General features: G+C 56.5%; 1 protein-coding gene across 41 annotated transcripts in view; it reads left to right on the plus strand.

The window, feature by feature from the left end:
- Positions 1-21,458, plus strand: part of NCOR2 (nuclear receptor corepressor 2) — a 210,645-nt gene that overhangs the window by 171,046 nt on the left and 18,141 nt on the right. For 22 of the 41 annotated variants that reach the window (XM_049101966.1, XM_049101977.1, XM_049101982.1 and 19 more), the window contains 11 exons: positions 5,422-5,542; positions 6,459-6,615; positions 10,920-11,084; positions 11,868-12,007; positions 12,727-12,829; positions 13,064-13,168; positions 13,483-13,586; positions 17,255-17,405; positions 19,750-19,968; positions 20,362-20,448; positions 21,080-21,378. In XM_049101966.1, the coding sequence (XP_048957923.1) occupies positions 5,422-5,542; positions 6,459-6,615; positions 10,920-11,084; positions 11,868-12,007; positions 12,727-12,829; positions 13,064-13,168; positions 13,483-13,586; positions 17,255-17,405; positions 19,750-19,968; positions 20,362-20,448; positions 21,080-21,378 (1,651 nt within the window). The remainder of the gene's footprint in view (positions 1-5,421; positions 5,543-6,458; positions 6,616-10,919; positions 11,085-11,867; positions 12,008-12,726; positions 12,830-13,063; positions 13,169-13,482; positions 13,587-17,254; positions 17,406-19,749; positions 19,969-20,361; positions 20,449-21,079; positions 21,379-21,458) is intronic. The other 19 variants (XM_049101979.1, XM_049101973.1, XM_049101981.1 and 16 more) reach the window with 6 other exon arrangements.

Here is a 21,458-nt window from a genome sequence, read left to right on the forward strand (position 1 = left end):
CGAGGGCTCAGAAGTTCCTGAGCTTCTTGCCCTTGGAAACCAGTATGCACAGTGGCCCGGTCCTCTGGGGAAGGCCCACAGCCAGGGCCTGCTGCTACGTTCACTCTTTGTGCCTGGGTAATGGGGTCAGGGTGGATGGCTCCCCACCCTGCTCCTGCTGGCCATGAGGACGGAGTCATGGAAACGTGTTTCTGCTCTTAGCGGGAAGAGTGCTGAGCTCATGAGGCAACCATGCTGATAAGCAAGCCTCCTGGAGTCTCTGTTTTGGGTTCGCATGGCCTGCCCAAGACCCAAGGCTGGGCTGAACCCCGCTAACGCCCCGGATCCCTCTGGCCATGCCTGAAGCCCTGGAGGCTACTCTCTGCCTCCCTCTCTCCCCCAACAGCCCCACCCAGGGACGTATCCCTCCCTCCCCAAGCTGGGTCTGGCTCCACCCACTCTTCCTGCCTGAATGTCCAGCGTTCCATCCCCAAGGAGCAGCGGCTGTGGGCTGGGAGTCAGGACACCTGGTTTGTCATGCCCTGTGTGACCGAGGCTGGTCCCCCACCCTCAGAGCCAGGCTGGACTTAGGCCAGGCTGCTGACCTCTTCCTGGCTGGCCGCCTGCCACCCCTCCCTCCCTCTAGCCGTGGCCGTGCAGGCAAGATGCGTCAGAGCATGCCCTGGCAGCCACAGCCTCCCGGAAGGGCTGGCGGGACGGATGGGCCCCTCCTCGACCCCAGGTCCTGGCCGCCCGCCCACCACCCTCCTTCCCACCTGGCAACCCTGGTGTGGTGAGCTTGGCGTCCCCGGACAGGCCCAAGATGCATCTCGTCCTGGCCTCTGCCAGACGACCTTTGGAGAGAAAACCTATTCTGCTTTTACTTTCCGTCACCTTCTGCCAGCCAGGTCTGCCTGGGAGCTTTCTTGGCTGATGACCAGAGATAGTGGCTTTGATTGCAGAGCCTTGAGCTTGCCTGCCCTCCTCTGTCCCAGTTTCTGGAGAGGGTACCTGGGCACCTCGGGTGGGTTGGGGACTTCGGAAAGCCCCTTCCCTGGGGCCTCAGTTTTCTATAAGGTAGGTGTGGAATCCCCACTTTTGGGCTTACTGCGAGCATAATGGAGGTCATAGCAAAAACTGCAGCCTGGTGCCAGGCCCATACACACTAGGTTTGCTACCTTTGGGTCTGTTTTAGGAACACTGAAAGTTTACTCCAAGAGCAGGCTAGATTGTGGCTTCCACTGTGCCCCTGAAATTGTGAAAGCATCCCAACAGCAATTTACCTTTTATTTCTTTATTCCGTAAATGATTGACTGGGCACCAGTGTGTGCCGGACGCCCTTCTATGTGCGAGGGATGCTGGGAACAGTACAGATGAGTCCTGATGTCAGAGTTCTTCCCTTCTGGTGAGAGTGCCTAGTATGGAACAGAAACATTGAAAAAAAACAAAATAGCTGCTCTTATGATAAGTGGGTGATGGGAAGATTGGGGTGCTGGCCAGGGGCTGTGTGGGGAACAGTCAGGGAGGCCTCTCTGAGGAGGTGGCATGGGAGGGTGATCAGAGCCTATAGTGTGTGTGGGGGGGGAGGGTAGGAGGGAATAGCCAGTGCAAAGGCCCTGCGACTGTATGAGCTTATGTTCAGTAGAGGGCATAGAGGCCTGTGGCAGAGTGGAGTGAGGGAGAGGGCAGGAGAGGAAGTGACAGGTGGGCAGGGACCTGGCCCCACAGGGAGCAACATAACTACGTCTATGCAGACATTGTTCACAGCCAGCCTTCCATCACTCTCCAGCCCCAGTTGCAGCAGGGATGATCTCAGCCTGGTGATCATGGAGAAGCCAAGGAGAGCACTTAGCAGGCAGAGAGGTGTGCCCTGTTGCAGACCCAGGGTGTCCCCAGTCCCCCTCCCCCAGCCCTCCAGTGTGGGAAGAAAACCCACTGTGATTTTAAGATTGTGTGACCCACTCAGCCCCTGCTGCTCACGGTGCTTCATGTATGGTTGCTTAGAGGGCAGGGGGGTAACTGTTCTCATTCCCATTTTATAGATGGAGAAACCAAGGCCCATTGGTTTAGTCCTATAGCCAAAGGTGGGATTTGAACAGGAGCATGAGCCCTGAGCCACTCCCAGCTGTGTTGCCGGCCTCCCCTCTCCTCTTGGGTCACATGCCTGGTGCCAGGCTCCGAGAGCCCTGACCCGCCCGGGCCTCCCGAGAGGAAAATAAAAGCTGCTGTCTTCCAAGAAAACAAAGGAAAGAGAACAGGCAGGGCCATCCCAAGGAGGGCTCCTGGAGGCGGTGCTCACCAGCCACGGCTGCTGAAACAAGTGGGCAAGTGGGAGCCACGTCAGTGCTAAGTATCTTCCTGCTCCTTTGGGGTTCCAGACCCTAAGGCTTGCCAAGGACTTGAACCTACACCCTTGTTCTTGGATGCTGCCCTCTTACAGTGAGAGGTCGGGCTGGCATCAGGAGGCCACTCATAAATGGTGAAGTGCTGCACCATGATCCAAGGCCCACTGAGCTCCTGCCCTCACTCCATGGGGGACTCAGGAAACAGGAGTCTGGGTCTCTGCTGAGACTGGCTGCTTGCTGAAAGTGTTTGAGGGGCAGTCCCTGTTCCCTTCTTTCTGGTGTGGCTTGTCCCTCCCTGGGTGAGGAGCTGTGGGGAAACCAAGGCAGGGCTCAAACCCCAGGGAATGGCCCTCGTTGGCTGGCAATCAGGGTGGGACACAAACACTTCATTTCATATGTGTTATAAAAACATACTTATGCTGATATGAAATGTTACTTTTTAGCTTTAATGTGTATGTTTCACGGTAGTTTTGTATTTTTGTACACCTGTCCAATACAAAGTCCAATAGAACGTCATTCTTAGAACAGTGCAGTTAATCTCTTGATTTCCTGGCTAGCATATAGTACGTTCTTTATTTTCTTCTCATGACAGCTTTATGGAGCAATAATTCAGCTAGTGTACAATTCAGCCGTTCAGGTGTGCAGTTGAGCGGATTTGAGCCTGTTTAGAGGCGTGCGACCATCACTGCCGTTGAACTCCAGAACGTTTCCGTCACCCCAGAAAAAAAGCCTTTGCCCCTCAGCATCACTCCACGTTCCACCCCCAGCCCCTGGCCTCCACTCACCTCTCTTCCGTCTGCAGATTCTCTTCCGGATGTTTCATATCAATGGATTTGCATAACATGTGGCCTTTTGTGTCTGGCTGCTTTCACTTGGCATCTTGTTCTCAGGGTCCATCCATGGTGTAGCAGGTGTAGCTACTCATTCCTTTTTGTGGTTGAATCACAGTCCACTGTGTGAACAGACCGTGTGTTGGTCATCCTTTTATGCATGTTTGGGTATCTGGGTGCTTTCCTCCCATTGGCTACAGTGATGGTGCTGCTGCCATCCTGGTAAACAGGTTTTTCTGTGGGCCTGTGTTCTTGGTTCTTTTGGGCACACACCCAGGAGTGGGATTGTCAGGTCAGACAGTAACTGTGTTTTGCCTCTTGAGAACTGCCAGACTTCTTCCAAAGCGGCACAGTCATATTCATTTTTAAATTGAAGTTTACAAATGTGGGTTGGTTTAAATGGGTGCTGGAAGGCAGAGGGGAGGGGAGACCGCGTGTGGTGGCTGTTGAGGTAGGGTGGCAGCAGCAGGACAGCTGATGACATGAGTGTTTAGTCCCATTAGGAAGCGTGGGCCTGGAGGCCCAAGTGGAGGGGAGTGGGGAGGAATGGCCGCTACAGGAAAGGCCCTGAAACCCTCAGAGCATGAGCAGGGTGTGGAAGGCTGGAGAGGTGAGGGCGGGAGGGAGAGTGAGCAAGTGGGGAGGACCATAGAGGCCGGCCGAGCATGGAAAAGTCAGGATGACCTTCCCCTGTGCCCGGCCCTGCCTGCACGCCTTGGGTAGCCCCAGCAGGCAGCACCATGTCTGTCTTTGCTCAGCCAAGCGTGTGGCAGATGCGGGTGGGAGGCAGGTACCCACAGGACAGCCTGTCATGGCCATGGCTCGGCAGCCCCACCACCATAGAGAGTGGAGGGCACCTAGGCCCCAAGTCAAGTGTCTGCCCTGCTCCATCCACAGGAAAGAGGCATGTTGTCCTCATCACGGGGGTATGGCACCAGCTGCTGGGTTGCAGAGTGGCTTGAGCCACATCCTGGTTGTCACAGCTCTAACCTGGAAGGCAGTGGCTATGGCTTACAGTCTACACATGGAATGACCCAGTATGATCGAAGCACACAACAGGGGTATGCCAACAGGACCTTCTGGCTTGGGGGACCCAGCCTTAGCTTGGCCCTCTGGGTGAATCCCAGCCCATGGCCGATGCCCTCATGCACCGTGTTTGGTCATCTGTGGCATCCTGCAGGCAGACACTGGATCCTGGGTCTCTGTGCTCCGCAAGCATAGCACCAGGTCTGTTGTGTGTTCAGCAAGTACAGATCGTAGGAGAGAGTCAAGAACTAGGCAGGAACCTGGCAGCCCCAGTGGGTGGTTGAGGGTCTGAGGCTGGGGCAGATTGAGCTCCTGCCTTGGAGACCTCATGCCAACTAGGGAGCCAGATGGGATTTGGAGCAAGTTGCTGTGCCCAATACTCTGGGATTTCCTAGAAATCCCTGAAGACATCCTGAAGGAAGTGACACCCGTGAACAGCTCAGGAGCCACCCCGCAGGGTAGGCTCTGCCCAGGTGCAGCCCTCAATGGGAGGGACCCTTCCCCTGGTATCTGCTTCGGCCCCACTGTGTGCCCTGTCCTGGTGCCCAGCTCTGCATGTCCACAGCAGATGGATGTGACCTCGTTTTGGGGAACCCAGTGCTCACAGGCCTGGTTCAGCTCATGGCCATATTTTTCGCTAATAGGTAGACAGTTTTATTGCTGACCAACCCTTCCACACAAAGCCTGCAGTCTACCTGCTTTAAGCTCTTATGTAAATGGTAAGATTCTAGTTAGTGGAGCATTCTGGCTAAGTGGGTAGGTTTCTGTCCTCTGGTAAGTGGGATCCACTCAACTCCATGCCCTGGTGCCTGAGCCCCTCACACTCGGGTGATGAATAATCTCTCTGAATCTCTTAAGCTCACCAAACCTTAATCTAGTTGATTCTTTGGCTTTCCCGTAGCTTCCAAAGGGCTTTGCATGGTGCAGGCCCGAAGTCTGGGCTTCCCTGGGATTTTGCCTGCTGTGGGCTCTCTCAGAGGAGTGTTTGATCCTGGCCTGGGCCTTTGGGCTGCGGTTGGAACGGATCTCAGCTCCTCATGGAGCCAGCAGAGACCAGAGGAAGGAGGGAGGGAGGAGTCCCCTTCCCCCTGGTCCCCACCCAGAGTCCTGGTTGATATCCTCTGCCAGGTGACCCTGGACAATTGCCTCCCTTCTGGCAGTCCTTCCAGCCCGGTTATATAGGGCTGGAGCCAGGAGAGGCCAGCTGTGAGCCTATGGGCTGACCCTTGTCTTTCCCTCAGGCTGCTGTCACCGCGGCCCAGCCTCCTCACCCCGACCAGTGACGCCAGGGCCAATGCCTCACCCCAGAAGCCTCTGGACCTGAAGCAGCTGAAGCAGCGGGCAGCTGCCATACCCCCAATTGTGAGTGCCCAGGCACCCCCCTCCCACACCCCAGGACTCCTGCCAAGGAAGGCCACAGCCTCTGTGCCCCCCGCCCTTCCCCTCTGGTTCAATAAGGCAGTATATCAGGGCAGGTGCACAGTTCCATGGGGGTGGAGGTGGGCAGCACCTGCAGCCTCCCTCTCCTCAGCTCTTCCCAGCAGCCTCCTGTTTGCTGGCAAAATCCCCATGGAGATGAGGCAGGAACAGCTCCAGAGAGCTGGCAGTCGTGTAGGGTGGGGCCCTGGAGGAACCAGGGAACTTGTGGCCCACAGGGCTGCCTTCTACCCTTCCAGCAGGGTACCCCTGCTGGCCCTTGGAGCTGGAGTGGCCCTGCCCAACCCTGCCTCCCAAGGGTTCTCCAGAGCTCCCCCAGACCAGGGAAGGCAGGAGATCTCCTGGCTGTCACAGCACCGTGGGGAGAAGGGTGGGGTCCCACCCACCCATTCAGAACATGATGCCCTTTGAGGAGGCCTTCCAGAAGAATCTCCAGGCTACATGAGCAGCCCCTTGGAGGAGCCCTTTCCTCTCTGAGGAAGTGTTCCTGGGCTTCCCAAGTACAGCTGGGGGCTGCGGGCTGAGGGGCTCTCTGAGTGAGGGGCACAGTGTGAGCTAGGCTATACTGGCAGCTCCCAGGGCTGGGTCAATCCCCATCTCTCTCAGACCCACAGGGTCCTAGAGCCTGGGCTCCCTACTAGGTAGCTGAGATGCGCGGCCACATCCTACACACTTTGTGCAAAGACCTACCTTCCTGTCTCCTAAGCCATGTGCTCTTGGCTACCTCACTGCCATCCATGGCTTTCAGGCTTCTCGTGTGCAGGGGGCCTGGAAGGCTATTCTCGATCTCTGTGCCTCATGGAAGGCCTGTTAAGATATTCACGTCTCCCACTTCTCTCAGCAGGTCACCAAAGTCCACGAGCCCCCCCGGGAGGATGCAGCTCCCCCTGCTCTGCCACCACCACAGCCCTTGCAGCCAGAGAACGACACCCCCCAGCAGCCCAGCAGCAGCCCTCGAGGCAAAAGCAGGAGCCCTGTGCCTCCTGCCGACAAGGAGGGTGAGTGTGTGCCCGTGGCCACGGCGGTGAGTAGGGGTATGACAGTGATGAGGGGTAAGGGGTGTCTATGCATCCACAGCAGCCATGGCAGACTTGAAGCAGAGAATGGCAGGGCAGGCCAGCTGAAACAGGCAGGTGGAGGGGAAGAAGGCAGGGCATGGGGGGAACCACAGTGAATCTGAGGACTCCTGCTCTTCCTAACGTAGGCACATACTGGCTTTAGCCAAGTCACCATGGGGCAGAACAGGCCTGCCTCTGTGCTTCCAGGGAAGCCAGAAATCCATGTTCTCACCTGAGATGTGGTTTTTTAATGTTGGCAACTTTAAAACATTTTCAAAAGCATTGTATATACACGTACATACGTCTGTGACTCAGGCTCTGATTCCATGTGATTCAGCCCACACATGAGCTTCTAGAATCATGCATAAGGCTCAGTGCCCAGCTGGCAGCAACTCTGGGGCCTGGGCAGGAAGCACTGCCCCCTCGAGGTCTCATCCTGACCTTATTCTAGGCCGAGGTCACTGGGTTCACTGGGGAGCCCGTGGGGTAATTCCCTGAGCAGCTGTGTTGTAGCAAGTGCCCAGGGCATGCTTTATTTTTGCCACGTGAAGCTCAAGGTCAGGAGACAGGTAAGCAGGGTTTCTTGTTCTCTGGATGTTCTGTCTCTGCCTCCCTTTCCCCACTGGACCCAAGAAGTTCCAGGCCTGTGTCCCCAAAGAGGCACCCTCCCAGAGCAGCCTGGCATGCCACATGTGCCGTGTGCATCATGGGTGTCGGGCGCTGGTCCTCCAGAGACTCCCCCACACTGGGCTAACCTAGGCTTCTACTAGCTGCTCTAGGGGTATAAGGACAACAGGACCCCAGCCCCCTCCCTGAGCAGCACAGTGCCAGTGCCATCTGCGCACCCCCTTCTTGGGTAGAGCAGCCCTTCTCTAGAAAGCCAGGCTGGCCCTTGGCCACAGGCCTCTTGAGGGGGGTGCTGCTTACCTGTGTGAGGACAAAGAGGAAGGCTGTCCCTGAAGGAAGATGGCTCCACGCTTCCCACAAGTGACACAGGCCTGCCAGATATTCCCTGTTTCATCAGCCTGCCCTCTTGCCTCCCTGTGGCCGCTTCCACCTGCTGCAGGAAGTCTCAGACGCCACCCACATGGGTGGCCATGCATCCTGGCCAGCACACAGACTGTCTTGTGGCCACTGGGCCAGGACATTTGTTGAACACCTGCGATGGCCAAGTCGTATGCTAAGCGGTGGGGGTTCAGGAGTGAGCAGGATGAAGTCTTTGATTCAGGGAGCTCTTTCTCTAATTGAGAAGGATATTAAGCCAGGATACATACAAAGGAAGCAAGATGACTTTAGATTTGTTCATGCAATTAAAATAGAACAAAGCAGGGTGAGGAGGGGTCTCTGTGGAGATAATGAGTCAGTCATGGGAAGATATAGGGGAAGGGCATTCCAGACAGTGGAAATAGCATGCGCAAAGGCCCTGGGGGTAGGGATAAGCTTGGTGTGTTTCGGGAGCTTCCAGAAGGTCGCTGTGGCTGTGGAAAGGGTAAGATGGAGAGTCAAGGAGGGAAATGGGGACCCATGATTGTGTAAAGCCTCGTAGGCCATAGTTTTTGTCTCAGGTGTGGGAGAAGCCTTGTCAGAGGAATTTTAATATATTTGTGTTATGGGGGATAATCTGATTTTTATTTTGGAAAGATCTCTCTCTCTCTCTCTCTCTCTCTCTCTGGTCATTGTTGAGGGTAAGGGCTACAGGGAGTCGTGGGCAGATGGAGGAGGCCACAGTGCTATTCCTGACCAGCTGTGGTGGCAGCCTGGACTGCAGGGGTGACCATGGAGGTAGGGAGGAAGGGGGAGCACTAGGAGTCTGTTTCAGAGGCAGAGCCTGTGGGGTCTGTGGATGGTCTCATGTGGGGATGAGGGCAGGGCGTGTGCCTTCTCTAAGGACCCTGCCAGCCCCCCATACTAGGACCAGGACACCTCGTGGTAGGGATGGGGTTTGCTGGACAAGAGCGAAGTATGGCTCTGGAGGACATTCCAGGCTTGGGGCACCAGCCCAGGGGTTTGCTGTGTAATGATGCCTGGGGCCCAAACAGTTCTGGCCAGTGTCAGATGTGAGCAGGGCTAGGCAGCCCGTGGGTGGCTGGGCACCACTCAGGGCCAGCCAGGACCTGCTGGGACAGACCATAGACCCTGTCCTGGGAGAAAGTGAGCTGCCACCAGTGGTTTCTGAGTCTAGCCAAGGGTTGTGCCTTTTCCTGGAATGGCTCCCCACAGTAGACAGTGCCCCTGGCATCAGGTGCTGTGTGCTTTTCTCATGTGGTCTGGGTTGCTGCTCAGTGCCTGTAGGCACATGTGTGAACTTGACACCCAGCACTACCTCTCTGGTCTCTCAGGAGCCTTCCCTGCTGCCTGGCTCTTGCATGGAGCAGCTCAGCCAAGCCAGTCGCTCAGCTCCCCTGGGGGCCAGCTGGAGGAACAGGTTGTCTCTCCAGGCTCTCGGCCTCCTGCCCAGCCTGGCCCAGCCGCAGATTTCCCTTCCAGCACTGGAGCCCACCCCCGCCCGGCACAGCCCAAGCTGAGCTGCAGAAAGCATCCGAGGTGCACATAGGATCGGGCAGCTGGACAGGCAAGGCCTGGGTGTTCACGGCAGGCCCTGTGGGGGCGCCTCTTTGAGGGGCTGTGGAATCCCTCCACTGACTTGTTCTCTGCACCTGTGACCCTCTCTTGTGGGCTGCTCATTTCACCAGGGCATAGGCCCGGGGGGCGGGGTGGGTGGTGGTGGTAGGGGGGGATGACGACTCAGTCTCTCTTAGGAGAGAGGGAAGATCTGGAGAATGCACGCCTCCACTGCCACCTGCTGTGCCCACAGCAGGCATCACTAATCGATGCTAACACTCTGCTGCCATACCTCGTTGGGCTTTCAGAACCTCCCTCTGTCATCTGGAGGTGGCCCAAGAGATGACACCTTCCTACTATTCCTGTCCCAGGAGTTAGAGAGTTCTGGTGTTTCCAAGTTATGTCTCCTGCCTGATTTCTCAGCCAGTTCTCAAGGGAGAGGTCCAGAGCTTGGGGCAGATTTCAGTAGAGTGGGAGGCGAGGGGCAGGGGGAAACGCCATGATGGTGGACCTGAGTCCCTGGCCTTCGGTCTACACGGTGTACCTAGGCCTGAGAATTGGGGCCAGTGGTAGTTCATCTTCCTGTGGGCAGGGCATCTAGTGAAGGCTAAGATCACAGTCTATAGCCTGATTGCCTGGGCTCGAAGCTCCCTCCCTTGCCAGCTGTGGGCCTTTGACCAGGTGACCTCAACTCTCCTGGCCTTGGTTTTCCCATCTGTAAAATGGGGATGATGGTAGTTCTGTTTAGGGTGTAGTGAGGATAAACAAGTCGGTGCACACAAGCACTTGGAGAAGTTCTGGCCCATGGGAGGCTCTGGGAGGGTATTACCTTCCTGTCATGTTTTCTGCAGCTACACAGGCCAAGAAGTTGAGCATTCAAATCCTGACTTGGCCAGATGTTTGCTGGTGACCTTACAAAACTCCATTGATGTGTCTGTACCTATTTCTCTCTCTGTATGACAGATCTGGTAACAGTCTCTTTCTCACAAGCCTACTAATAAGCTAAGGAGGCTCCTTGGGTCCACGCTGGTAGGATGCTTAGCACAGTGCCTGACACATAGTACATGTTCAACAAATAGGCTGCCATGGTGGTGGTAGTTCTCCAGAGTGGACCCCTGGCCACCCCTCCTGCCAGGGTGTACGTACCCTAGAAAGCCTTCATCATTGTGTACAGGCCAACCAGCTTTTTCTAGAGAGAGCTGGACAGTAAATATTTTAGACTTAATGGGCCAGACAGTCTGCTGCAACTGCTTAGCTCTGCCATAGACAATAAATAAATGGGCGGACACAACCATGCTCCAGAACAAGTGTCTGTACAAAAGCAGGCAGCAGGCCCTGTGCCACCGGTTGCCAGCCCCTGCTTTGGAGGTTTGTCCACGGCCCCTTGCTTGCCTGGCACACTGGAACTGAGAAGCTCCCGAGGATCTCAAAGGCTGCCAAGAACCCCAGCCCAGAGACACATTCCTGTGCCAGGCAGAATATCACAAGGGCTCAGGGCAGTGCCAGGCTGCAGACTTGGTGGGCTCCCAACATAGACCCCTACTACTCTTGGCCCAGACCCCATTCTCACCCCAGGCCAGTACTGTGGGCACAGAGGGCCTTGGTTGAGCAGGGGTGGCCAGGGCCGTTGGGTCCCTGAGGGCTGGCCAAGGATGGCTGACTGCCCTGCCTCGTCCTCTCAGCAGAGAAGCCTGTGTTCTTCCCGGCCTTTGCACCCGAGGGCCAGAAGCTGCCCACGGAGGCCCCATGCTGGACGTCAGGCCTGCCCTTCCCTGTGCCCCCTCGTGAGGTGATCAAGGCCTCCCCGCACACCCCTGACCCTTCGGCCTTCTCCTACGCCCCACCTGGTGAGTAGCTTGGCCCACGCGTGGGCTCTTCAGCTGCCATGCTGAGTCAGCCAGCACAGTGCCAACTATTTGCACTGGTTTTGAACTACATGTAAAAGGATCTTAGAGTGTGATGGGACCCAATGAGAGGGATGGTTTGGTCTATGAAAGAAAAGATCTGTTGAGATTTGAGAAATTTGCAGGACTAGGATTGAAGCCACTGGCAATAGGGAGCCATAGGAGGTGCTTGAGCTGGTGAGGGGTAGCCCAAGAGTGGGGGGGCTCTGTCTTCTACCAGTGATGTAGAGCTAAAGAATGGATACATGGAAAGAAAAGCCTGGGGAGACCACAAGCACCAGGTCAGATGAAACTGAAAGCTGAGTCAGAGATTAAGACTTTCTGGGAGCAGTGGAGAGCCATGGAAGGTTCACAGCAGCGGGGAGGATGTGAACCAGAAGACTTCAGAAAGATCCCTTTGGTTCCTGGGAAGGAAATGGGTAGTGGCTGGGGCAGGGCAGAGGTAGGGTAGTGGGTAAAGTGGGAACAGGGAGACCAATTAAAGGGTCTGGGCCAGAGGTGAGGGGCTTGGGCCAGGGACCAGGCTATTACAGGGTGGAGGGAGGCTTCTGAGTGTGGCATCTGAACCAAAGACACAGCAACTCATCAGGACAGAGATGGGAGGAGCAGCAGAGGGGCATGTGTGGACAGGAAGCTGCCTGGGCGGGGGGGGGGGGGGGGGGGGTCTGTCTGGCAGGGGCATGACCGTTGCTGGGGCCCCATGATGGACACATGTGTGCCCTACAGGTCACCCACTGCCTCTGGGCCTCCACGACAGTGTCCGGCCCGTCCTGCCACGCCCACCCACCATCTCCAACCCGCCGCCCCTCATCTCCTCTACTAAGCACCCCAGCGTCCTTGAGAGGCAGATGAGTGCTATCTCCCAGGTGAGGCGGGAGGGTTAGCACCCCCACCCCCCAGGAGCATCTGTGTGGCCTGTTGCCCAGAGAATAGCCCCTTCCTCTTTTAGGGGTTCGGTCTTTCCATCTATAAAGTGGGGGCATTGGAAGCAATGATAGCCAGGAGGGAACTGGGCCCTCAAGGGGCCAGGGTCACCTCTCTGCCCAGCACTGCTGGAGTGTGAGCTGGCTGGAGCTTGCTTCTGGCACTTAGGACCTTGGGACTCTGGGGTAGTCAAGAGCATGGGCTGTACAGCCAGACTGTGTAGCCTTGGGCAAGTTACAGAATCTTTCTGTGCCTCGGTTTCCGCTCTGTGAAATTGAAGATTGAATGCACTAGACACATAGCATGTGGTGAGCCTGTCTGGGACTATCTGCCCCTTCGCCCCCCTGACCTATCCACCTGTGTGGTGAGGGATGGGGGCGAAGTATCCACTCTGTCCAAGACCACATGTATGCACCATTTCCTTTAAACCATACCAGGTCATGATGGCCACTTCACAGGTGAGGGGATCAAGGCTCAGGAGAGCCAGGGACTTGTCCATGATCACTCAGCTGAGCAGCTCCTCTGACCTGCATGTGATTCTGAGGTTCCCCTCCTCTTAGGCTCTTGTGGAAGGGGATGTCAGGGCACTCTGGCTGGGCTTGGGCATGTGGTAGAGGGACTGAGGGGGCCCCTGTGACCCCAGGACCTCTGCCCCTCACAGGGAATGTCAGTGCAGCTCCATGTCCCATACTCCGAGCACGCCAAGGCTCCTGTGGGCCCCATCACCATGGGGCTGCCCCTCGCCATGGACCCCAAGAAGCTGGGTAAGGATCTGGGCCCTCTACCTGGATGGCCCAGGCTTGGCTTTAGCTGTCCGTATTGGGGGCATGAGGGAAGGCAGCTTGGCCCCTGGGACTGTGGCCTGAACTTGAGGGGAGGGTGGCACTCCAAATCCCTGGCACTGCTGGACCTCAGCCCCTGGGTAGGATTAGGTGGGGGCCCTCCCTCCAAGTCTGTACCCTAGTGGTGTGTGGCTCACTGCTCTTGCCCATCCCCAGCGCCCTTCAGCGGAGTGAAGCAGGAGCAGCTGTCCCCACGGGGCCAGGCTGGGCCACCGGAGAGCCTGGGGGTACCCACAGCCCAAGAGACGTCTGTGCTGAGAGGTGAGGGCATGAGGGGTGGGCATGAGGCCTGGAGTCTGCCCTACATCCCCAACAGCTGCCCCTCAGCTCTTTGGAGAAAGGTTGAGACAGGAACAGGATCTTTTATCCAGAATCTGCTGAACACTGTCCGTTCCCAGAGGATCCCAAAGCTTATCTTCATAATTGTTCACCCATTTAGGGGCATGGGGTCTTCTGCACCGAGACACCAAGGGGGTCTTGTGGGTCACCAGGAGCACGGTCAGGGTGGCTTTTAGGACTGGGACCTGGGAAGGGGCTGCAGACACCCTTTATGCCCTATGTCTCTTGTCTTTTAGGGACGTCCCTGGGCTCGGTTCCAGGAGGAAGTATCACCAAGGGCATTCCCAGCACGCGGGTGCCTCCTGAGAGCCCCATCACGTACCGCGGCTCCATCACCCACGTAGGTGTCCTGGGCCACTGCTTGAGGGCTGGGGGAGGCCCAGCGGGCAGCATCTCCAGACGCAGCCCTGACCGCAGGCAGAGCAGTGGGCTAGCCCATCTCTTCCCTCTGGCATCACTTTGTGGCACCTGTCCTGATGGATGGGGTGATGTCCTGGGGATGGCAACTCATGGTCATTTCTCTTGTGTACTCGGAGCCAGCACTTGAAGTGCTGAACAAAACACAAAACTCACTACTCCCAAGGAGCTGGCAGGGTAGCAGAGGGCAGTAGACAGGGGGAAAACTGCACAGATGGCTTCAGGGTACCCAGGGCTTCAAATTTAGTAAAATACTGAGATTAAGAATGCTTGGGGCCAGCTCGGCCACACAGGTTAGTGGGGAGACTTGTGGAGGATGAGCCCCACAGGCATCTCAGGGAACAACATTCCCGGTTCGGGGAACGGCATATGGGAGTGTCTCTGGCTTGCACAAGGATCAGTGAGAGGCTGTGGTGTCTGGAGCATGAACAGAGGCTCCTTGGGGTGTCGGGGTGTCAGTAGGCAGGTGCTCTGCACTTGGGCCACACTGTGGCCCATCGTGTGCTGTCATTATCCTCCCCTTTTGTGACTTAAGTCCCAGAAAACAAAGAGGTTTGTTCTTGTGCCAGCCTTGACCTTGTGGTGTTGGCAGCCTGAGGGCTAGAGGCAAGCGTTCTAGCCCTACTTACCTCTGCAGCAGGGAGTGCCTAACGACATCTGCCCCGTCCCTGTCCCCGGGTTTGCAGAGGGAGCTGATTGGAAGGCCCTCCGGTGTTAGGGTTGGGGGGATCAGTTCTCCACTTGACAGAGGTCGGGGTGGGGGAGGGGTGTGGAGTGGGGCCTCCCCGTGCCCCTGGGATCATTTAACCCTCTCCTCCCTGGCTAGCGAGCAGGAAGTGGGGTCCTGAGCAGCCTGGGCTTTCTTTTCCTTTCCCTTCTACCCAGCTCCAGACAAGACACTTTACACTGGCACAGAGTCCATGCTATTGCAGCTCATTTTAGAGATAAGAAGAGCGAAGCTCAGAGATTAGACCCGAGGTCACATAGCTAGTAAGTAATGGACTCAGTTTTGTGCCAAATGCATCTGGCTCTCGAATGCCGTGTCAGAGGGCGAGGAGCTAAGACACAGATGTGTGCATGCCCAGAAGTACATGCTCAGACATACTTGCATACAGAGACAGGCACACACATGGATATAATGCAGGTGCACTCACATGTACAGGGCATATGGACAAACAGACACATGGGCTCACCAACACAAAGACACATGGACAGGAGCAGTCACGCACGCACAGCACACCCTGCCCCACCCACACGCACGTTTGTGGTGGAGCTTCAGGCCATAGGCTGGCCTGTAGTGAGGTGTGTTTGAGCCCAGTGGCCTCAGATCACACCACAGAGGAGAAAGCTGTAGATTTTGAAATAACAGGCTTTGGGAGGCTGTTTCCTCAGCTTCGCTGAGTGCAAAGAACAGGTACCTGGGGCAAAAGTCAGGCCAGGGTGTTCAGGTCTCAGCTGTGCTGCACACTTGCTGAAGCAGGGAGCAGTCTTCCTGCCTCGGTTTCCCCTCTAGTAAAAGTACTCCTCACTGTTTCTTTTCTTGTGGAGTTTCTTTTCTTGTGATTGAATGGTTGACATGTGCAGGCCCTAGACACCCGTCCACCCCAGGTTTCCAGGCAACTATTACCCACACCATCTCAGTCACTTGCACCCCTTCGATTGTCTTTGGCGCAGAGGGTGGCAGCTGCCCAAATGCATGAGAGTCAGACTTTCCCACAGCCTGGCCACCGGGTGGTGATGAAATCATGCCCGGACCACACACGTGTGCAGACAGACGCATACATCTGCAACCCCAGCGGGCACTGGCAGGCAGGGATCGCGATATCCCCCCGGAGGCTCCAGGAAGCCCCAGCACTGTGCTCCCCCAGTGTTACCCCCACCCTGGGAGTGATGCTCGCTGGGGCCCACCCTATGAGGCTGCAAGCTCTTGTCCCTGAAACAGGCCTCAGGCAAACAGTGTCCACACTCACACAAGTCTGTCCAGTGTATTGTCCCCAGGGGCAGGGTCTGCAGTCCTTCAGGTTTCTGTCCTCTGTTGGAGTAGGAGAGCACCTGTAAACAGTGTAGCCTGAGGACACGGACCACCTTCAGCCCCAGCAGGAGAGCCCCTCCCCATCATCCCCTGTGCTATTTGGTAAGCCACTACTCTCCGCAGTATGTACCCCATTCTGACAACACCCAGTGCTGGTATCAGCTGCTTCCAGAGGGGATGTCACTGCCGTGTCCTCCTATTTTGCCCCTGGACTGCCGCCCAGTGATCGCCTGTTTACACTACAGTGTGCACAGTCATTTCAGAGTGTGGCAGGGCGCCCGTGTGCATTTAGAGGCTCTTGCTGTTATCCTTGCAAATCAAGGTCTGCAGCAAAAGCCCAAGGGGTTGCCGGTTGTTGCCCTTCCCCCCCAGGGGGATGTTTCTCAGCAGAGGAGTTCCCACGGGGAGACTGGTTGGGCTTCACTGGTCCAGGGTTTGGCACACAGTAGGACCCCACATCTGTGAAAAGGCCTGTGGAATCACAGACCTCTTGACTTGGGGGACAGCTTATCTGTGCCAAGTGCCTTTGAGAATTGCACATGCAGAGATTATTTCCATTCTGTAGATGTACAGATGTCCAGGCTCAGAGAGGCAGAGTGACTTGACAGAAGTCACACAGCAACTCCCTGGTAAAGCCACTGTTTGCCATCCAGCCATCTGACTCCACACTCTGTTCTGATCCCTGTGCTCGTGTTCTTGAAAATTGCCTAAGGCAGGATGCTACTTCACATGGCTGCTTTCTCTCTGCTTGAATACCTCCCCTTGTGGGGAGCCCACACAAGGCAGTGGTTCTCCACTGAGGGTAGTTTTGCCTCCTGGGGGACATTAGGCAATGTCTAAGGACATCTTTGATGGTCACACTTTGGGAAGGGGGCAGATTGGGGTGCACAGTGCAGCTCTGACGTCCAGTAGGTGCAGGCCAGGGATGCTGCTAAACGTCCTGCGATGCCTAGAACAGCGCCCTACAACAAAGAATCAACTGGCCCCACATGGCATAGTGTCGAAGGGGAGAAACCCTGGTTTGGGGAAGTGGGGGTGCGTGGTGCACATTCACAGGCATAGCACGGGAGCCAAATTAGCAGGGGTGAGTAGTGAAACATTAGGGCTCTGAGGACAGGCAGGAACCGACTCCAGAGCTGCACTGCCTGGGTTCCAGTTTTGCCCCTGGATGGAGTCACCTAACCATTAAGTGCCTCAGTTTCCCCCTCTGAAACAGGCATAACAATAGCCTTAGGGTGATTGCCAGGATTAAATTAGTTAATATATATAAGGTGCTCCTAGTGGTTCCTGTGACACTGTGGGCACTCTGTAAGTTGCGACATGCTGGTGTCCTGTGTGGTTGCGGTCCACTGGGCCTGGTCTCCCCCCCTCTGAAGCAGCACATGTATGAACACGTGCACTGGTAGAGCTGGCACGTGTGAACGTGTGTGTGTGTGTGTGTGTGTGTGTGTATGTGGAGGTACACGTGTATGTAAGCTGGTCACGCCCACGTCGTGCTTGGGGAGTGTTGGGGTCCCTGGGTGGAGCCTGCCGGGTGCTCACCCCCTCTGTGCCTCCAGGGCACTCCAGCTGATGTCCTGTATAAAGGCACCATCACCAGGATCATCGGTGAAGACAGCCCCAGTCGCCTGGACCGCAGCCGGGAGGACAGCCTGCCTAAGGGCCACGTCATCTACGAGGGCAAGAAGGGCCACGTCTTGTCCTACGAGGGTGAGTCCATCCTAGTGTTCCCAGCCTCAAGGAGCTGGCGGTGGCAGCCTGGGGGCCAGCAAGGCCTGTGCCTTCCTTCTTCCCATCCACAGGAGTCTTCAGTGCCCAGAAAGAATCTTTAGTTGGAGGGCTGATGGGGGCATGGGAGGACAGTTGGCCACACATCCACGTGGTATATTAGGCGGGGACACAGCAGATGAAGCCCCCCTCAGAGAGCTCAGGACACCCACATGTGACTCAAATAGGAAGTCACCTTGTGAACTCTATGAGTCACAGAAATCTGTTCCTACAGCATAGCTTGTCCCCAGGACCTCAAGCTCTGGTGTCTCTGGAGTTGGTCAAAAGAGGAGGGTCTAGAAAAACAACATCAGGGTAAAAGGCAGCCAGATGTGTTTGGAAACACAGATCTGGGGAGTTTGTGCCCCTCCCATCGGCCTAGGTGGTCAGGAACCAGGCATATTGTCTGGCGAAGCATGTTGTCACCATTTTATGGATCTACAGGGACAGCCAGTGGTCCTTCTGTGTGGCCACCCTTGTGGCCCCTTGAGAGACCAGATCCCCTTGGGATCAGGGGAGGAGGATGTTTGGCCCCTTGAGGTAGCTTCACAGGGAGCCAGGGCTGGGTGACAGGCAGCATGAAGCATGAGAGAGAGGTGGTGACCTCTTTGTCCCTGCAGGCATGTAAGCCAGTGGCAGGTAAGGGTTGGCTTGCCTTTCACCTCCGCTTGGTTATTTACAATTTAGGAGACAAACTTGTGGCCAGCTGTGCTAGAAGCATAGTGGCAGAACTGAGGCCTAGAGAGCGGAAGCCCAGCACTTCCTGCAAATGGTGTACTCTAGTTGGTAGCCTGTGGGTGACTACCAAGGTGACGACCAGAGTGACCCTCCACTTCCCCCTGTCTCTCACCCCCCTTTCCTTTCCTGGGTTCAGGTTCCATAACCAAGGAGCCCTGCATGGAGGGAGTTAGGGGAGCACAGAGCCAGGATGTGGGTTTTCCAGCATCCCTGGACACCCAGGGCTGTGAAGTGACACATAACTAATGGGCAGGCACCCTCTCAGCAGCTGGCCCTAAATTGCTTCTCTTCTGGTGAGTGGGCATCGGCCTGTGCCCACCTGCCCCCTCAGTCCTGGTACCAGGTGGCCGAGGGACAGGCCAGCAGCTATATCTTGGGCACCAGCATCAGTACGTGGCTAAGGGGACCTGCAAGCCAAGGCAGACAGGCTGGGAGAGTGCCACCTCGGCTCCGGTCCCCACGCCCCTTCTGGAGCCCCTGTGTTTGTCTGGTTACCATCTAGGAAGTGCATTTGCACCAGGGCTTTTCATCTTTCCTAGGCTACCTGGAGCCAGGTGGCCCGGAGAGCACAGGCCGGGTGGAAGGCAGCAGGGGTGTGGAGCCCTGGCAGCCCAGACAGCGACTGTTGTCACCGTGTATGGATGTGAGCCCATCAGCTGGATTTCTCATCTCTCCATATATATTTTTTTTTTTTTTGATCTGAAGTCTTTGTTTAAACATCAACAATTAATTCTGAAAAAAATTGAGAGCAGCGGCCCAGTCTGTCTATAGGCCACCAATGTGTAACCTGTGGAGTGGATCCCATAAAGTAACAGGAGGGAGAGGACCTGTTCTCTTTGAGGGGCAAGACTGAAGTTCTGGGAAGCTTACTTCTGATGCCCTGGACTCTGCTGCTCTGGGGAGGAGAGGCCCCTGGACGAGCCCTAGCCTGCTGGGCAAAGCCAGGCCCTCCTCTGCTCAGGGTGTCCCTCCCAGCTTTCAGACCCTCAGCCAGTCTGGGGGACTAGGGGTCCAGCCAGAGGTCTCTGGCCCCAGAGGGTTCATCCTGGCTTAGCAAGGCCACATATGCTGTGGGCAGCCCCCCACCCCCACCAGATGTACACTATCCTCATGTGGACTTGTTATAACACTCATGCGTGTGTGTGCTCATATATGCACATGGACACAGGCATGTGGGTATATTTGCGCTTTGTTCTCAGCGGCTCAGCATGTGTGCACATGTTCACACACGTGCACACTCACACACTCCCACATGCAAATGCTAATGCATAAGTGGTCATGCATATCCCGTATGTTCATACTCTGCTGCTGGATCTCTGCTCACATACACATGTGCACTCATGTTCCTGTCACAAGTCAGCACCCCTGTGAGGCTGTTTGAATAGAGGCTTATATGGCTGCCGGTGGTCAGAGGCACACCCATGAACAGTGGGTTGGGGTTCAGGGAACAGGAAGCCTTTCTATCTGTTAAATCCCTTGGACTTGAGAGAGACTGCTGGGTGGGGCCCTGTCGTCAGGCCTCAGCACTGCCATTGACCTCTGTCCCCAGGCCCCAGTTGGTTTGCTGGTCTTGGGCCCTGTGCACCAGACCTGCATCCCCTCGCCATGAGCACGGTCTGGTTTCCAGGTGGCATGTCGGTGTCCCAGTGCTCCAAGGAGGATGGCAGGAGCAGCTCAGGGCCTCCCCACGAGACCGCTGCCCCCAAGCGCACCTACGACATGATGGAGGGCCGTGTCAGCAGGGCCATCTCCTCAGCCAGCATTGAAGGTGGGTGCCCTGCCTGGCTCCCTACTCCAGCTGAACAATGCCAGGGGGCCCAGGACCTGCCCTGTGGGGCTTCCCAGCTCATTGGGTCATAGCAGCAAAGAGAATTTGTCTGTCAGTGCCCCCTGGATGGGTGTGGTGGGACAGTTTGCCTGATTTTCTAGAGAGCTAAACTGAGGCTGGGTTTTGCTGAGGCTCCCCCATTTGGAGCAGGGCCCCGGAGATGGGACACTGCTTGCTGGATCCAGTGCTGCCACTGCTGCCAGCATCATGGGGACTGCTGTCAATGGATGGAGGAACCCGTGCCGGGAAGGGTGGTTCTGACCGCAGCCCCTGTCTCTGCCCAAGGCTGGCTGAGGGACCTGTGTGACCATGATGCTCTTATCCCTCCCCCAGGTCTCATGGGCCGTGCCATCCCGCCTGAGCGACACAGCCCCCACCATCTCAAAGAGCAGCACCATATCCGAGGCTCCATCACACAAGGTGCCCCCCCACACACACTGCCCTCACAGTGGCTGCAACAAGGGTACAGAGGTTTAGTCAAGATGAGCAGGGGAGGGAGGAGGGGGACGAGCTGGAGTGCTGTGGGAAAGGCGTGTAACACGTGTGCATGGCCAGTACAGGTGCAACTTGAAGTGCAGAGCAAGGGCATGTCTTCTTGAAAAACAAAAGTAGAAAGCAGAGTACTGCCCATCAGTCCTGTCCTTCGTGGGCATTGTTTATTGAGCATCTGTTTGGTGCTTGGCACGAATGCAAGTGCTACACCTCTGTTAGCGTGTGCGACCCGTATTATCACTCATGAACAGTTCTCAGCAGCTGCTGTTACCATGCCACTCAGATTCTCTTGGCTAGTGGCAGCAAGCCAGCTCTGTGGGCCCCATTTTATGTTTTTTATCTGCAGTGTCTCATCGAATGAGCATGGCTTGGTGAGGTGTTTCTTACATATGAAGGGGCTGAAGCTCAGAGAGGTCAGGTCATGAGTTCGAGGCCACACAGCGAGTGAGGATGGGAACCCTGGTAGTATGGCTCCAGAAACTCCGGCACGTGGAGATCCCAGTTAGGACAGGCACGGTAGGGTGCAGAGTCAAGGGTCAGCTCCTTATCCCCCTGGCAGGGATTCCACGGTCCTACGTGGAGGCCCAGGAAGACTACCTCCGCCGGGAGGCCAAGCTCCTGAAGCGCGAGGGCACGCCGCCCCCTCCGCCCCCACCCCCGCGAGACCTGGCTGAGGCCTACAAGGCCCGACCCCTGGAGGCCCTGGGGCCCCTGAAGCTGAAGCCGGCCCATGAAGGGCTGGTGGCCACGGTGAAGGAGGCCGGTCGCTCCATCCATGAGATCCCACGGGAGGAGTTGCGGCGCACGCCTGAGCTGCCCCTGGCCCCGAGGCCGCTCAAGGAGGGCTCCATCACACAGGTAATGGCACCAGAGCCAGGCAGGCTGGACCAAGAAGGCATGGGGGGAGTATTAGCTGTGCTCTGGTCTCTATAAATGGG

Source organism: Canis lupus, chromosome 26, assembly GCF_003254725.2.
Source record: "Canis lupus dingo isolate Sandy chromosome 26, ASM325472v2, whole genome shotgun sequence".
NCBI classification, from domain to species: Eukaryota; Metazoa; Chordata; class Mammalia; order Carnivora; family Canidae; genus Canis; species Canis lupus.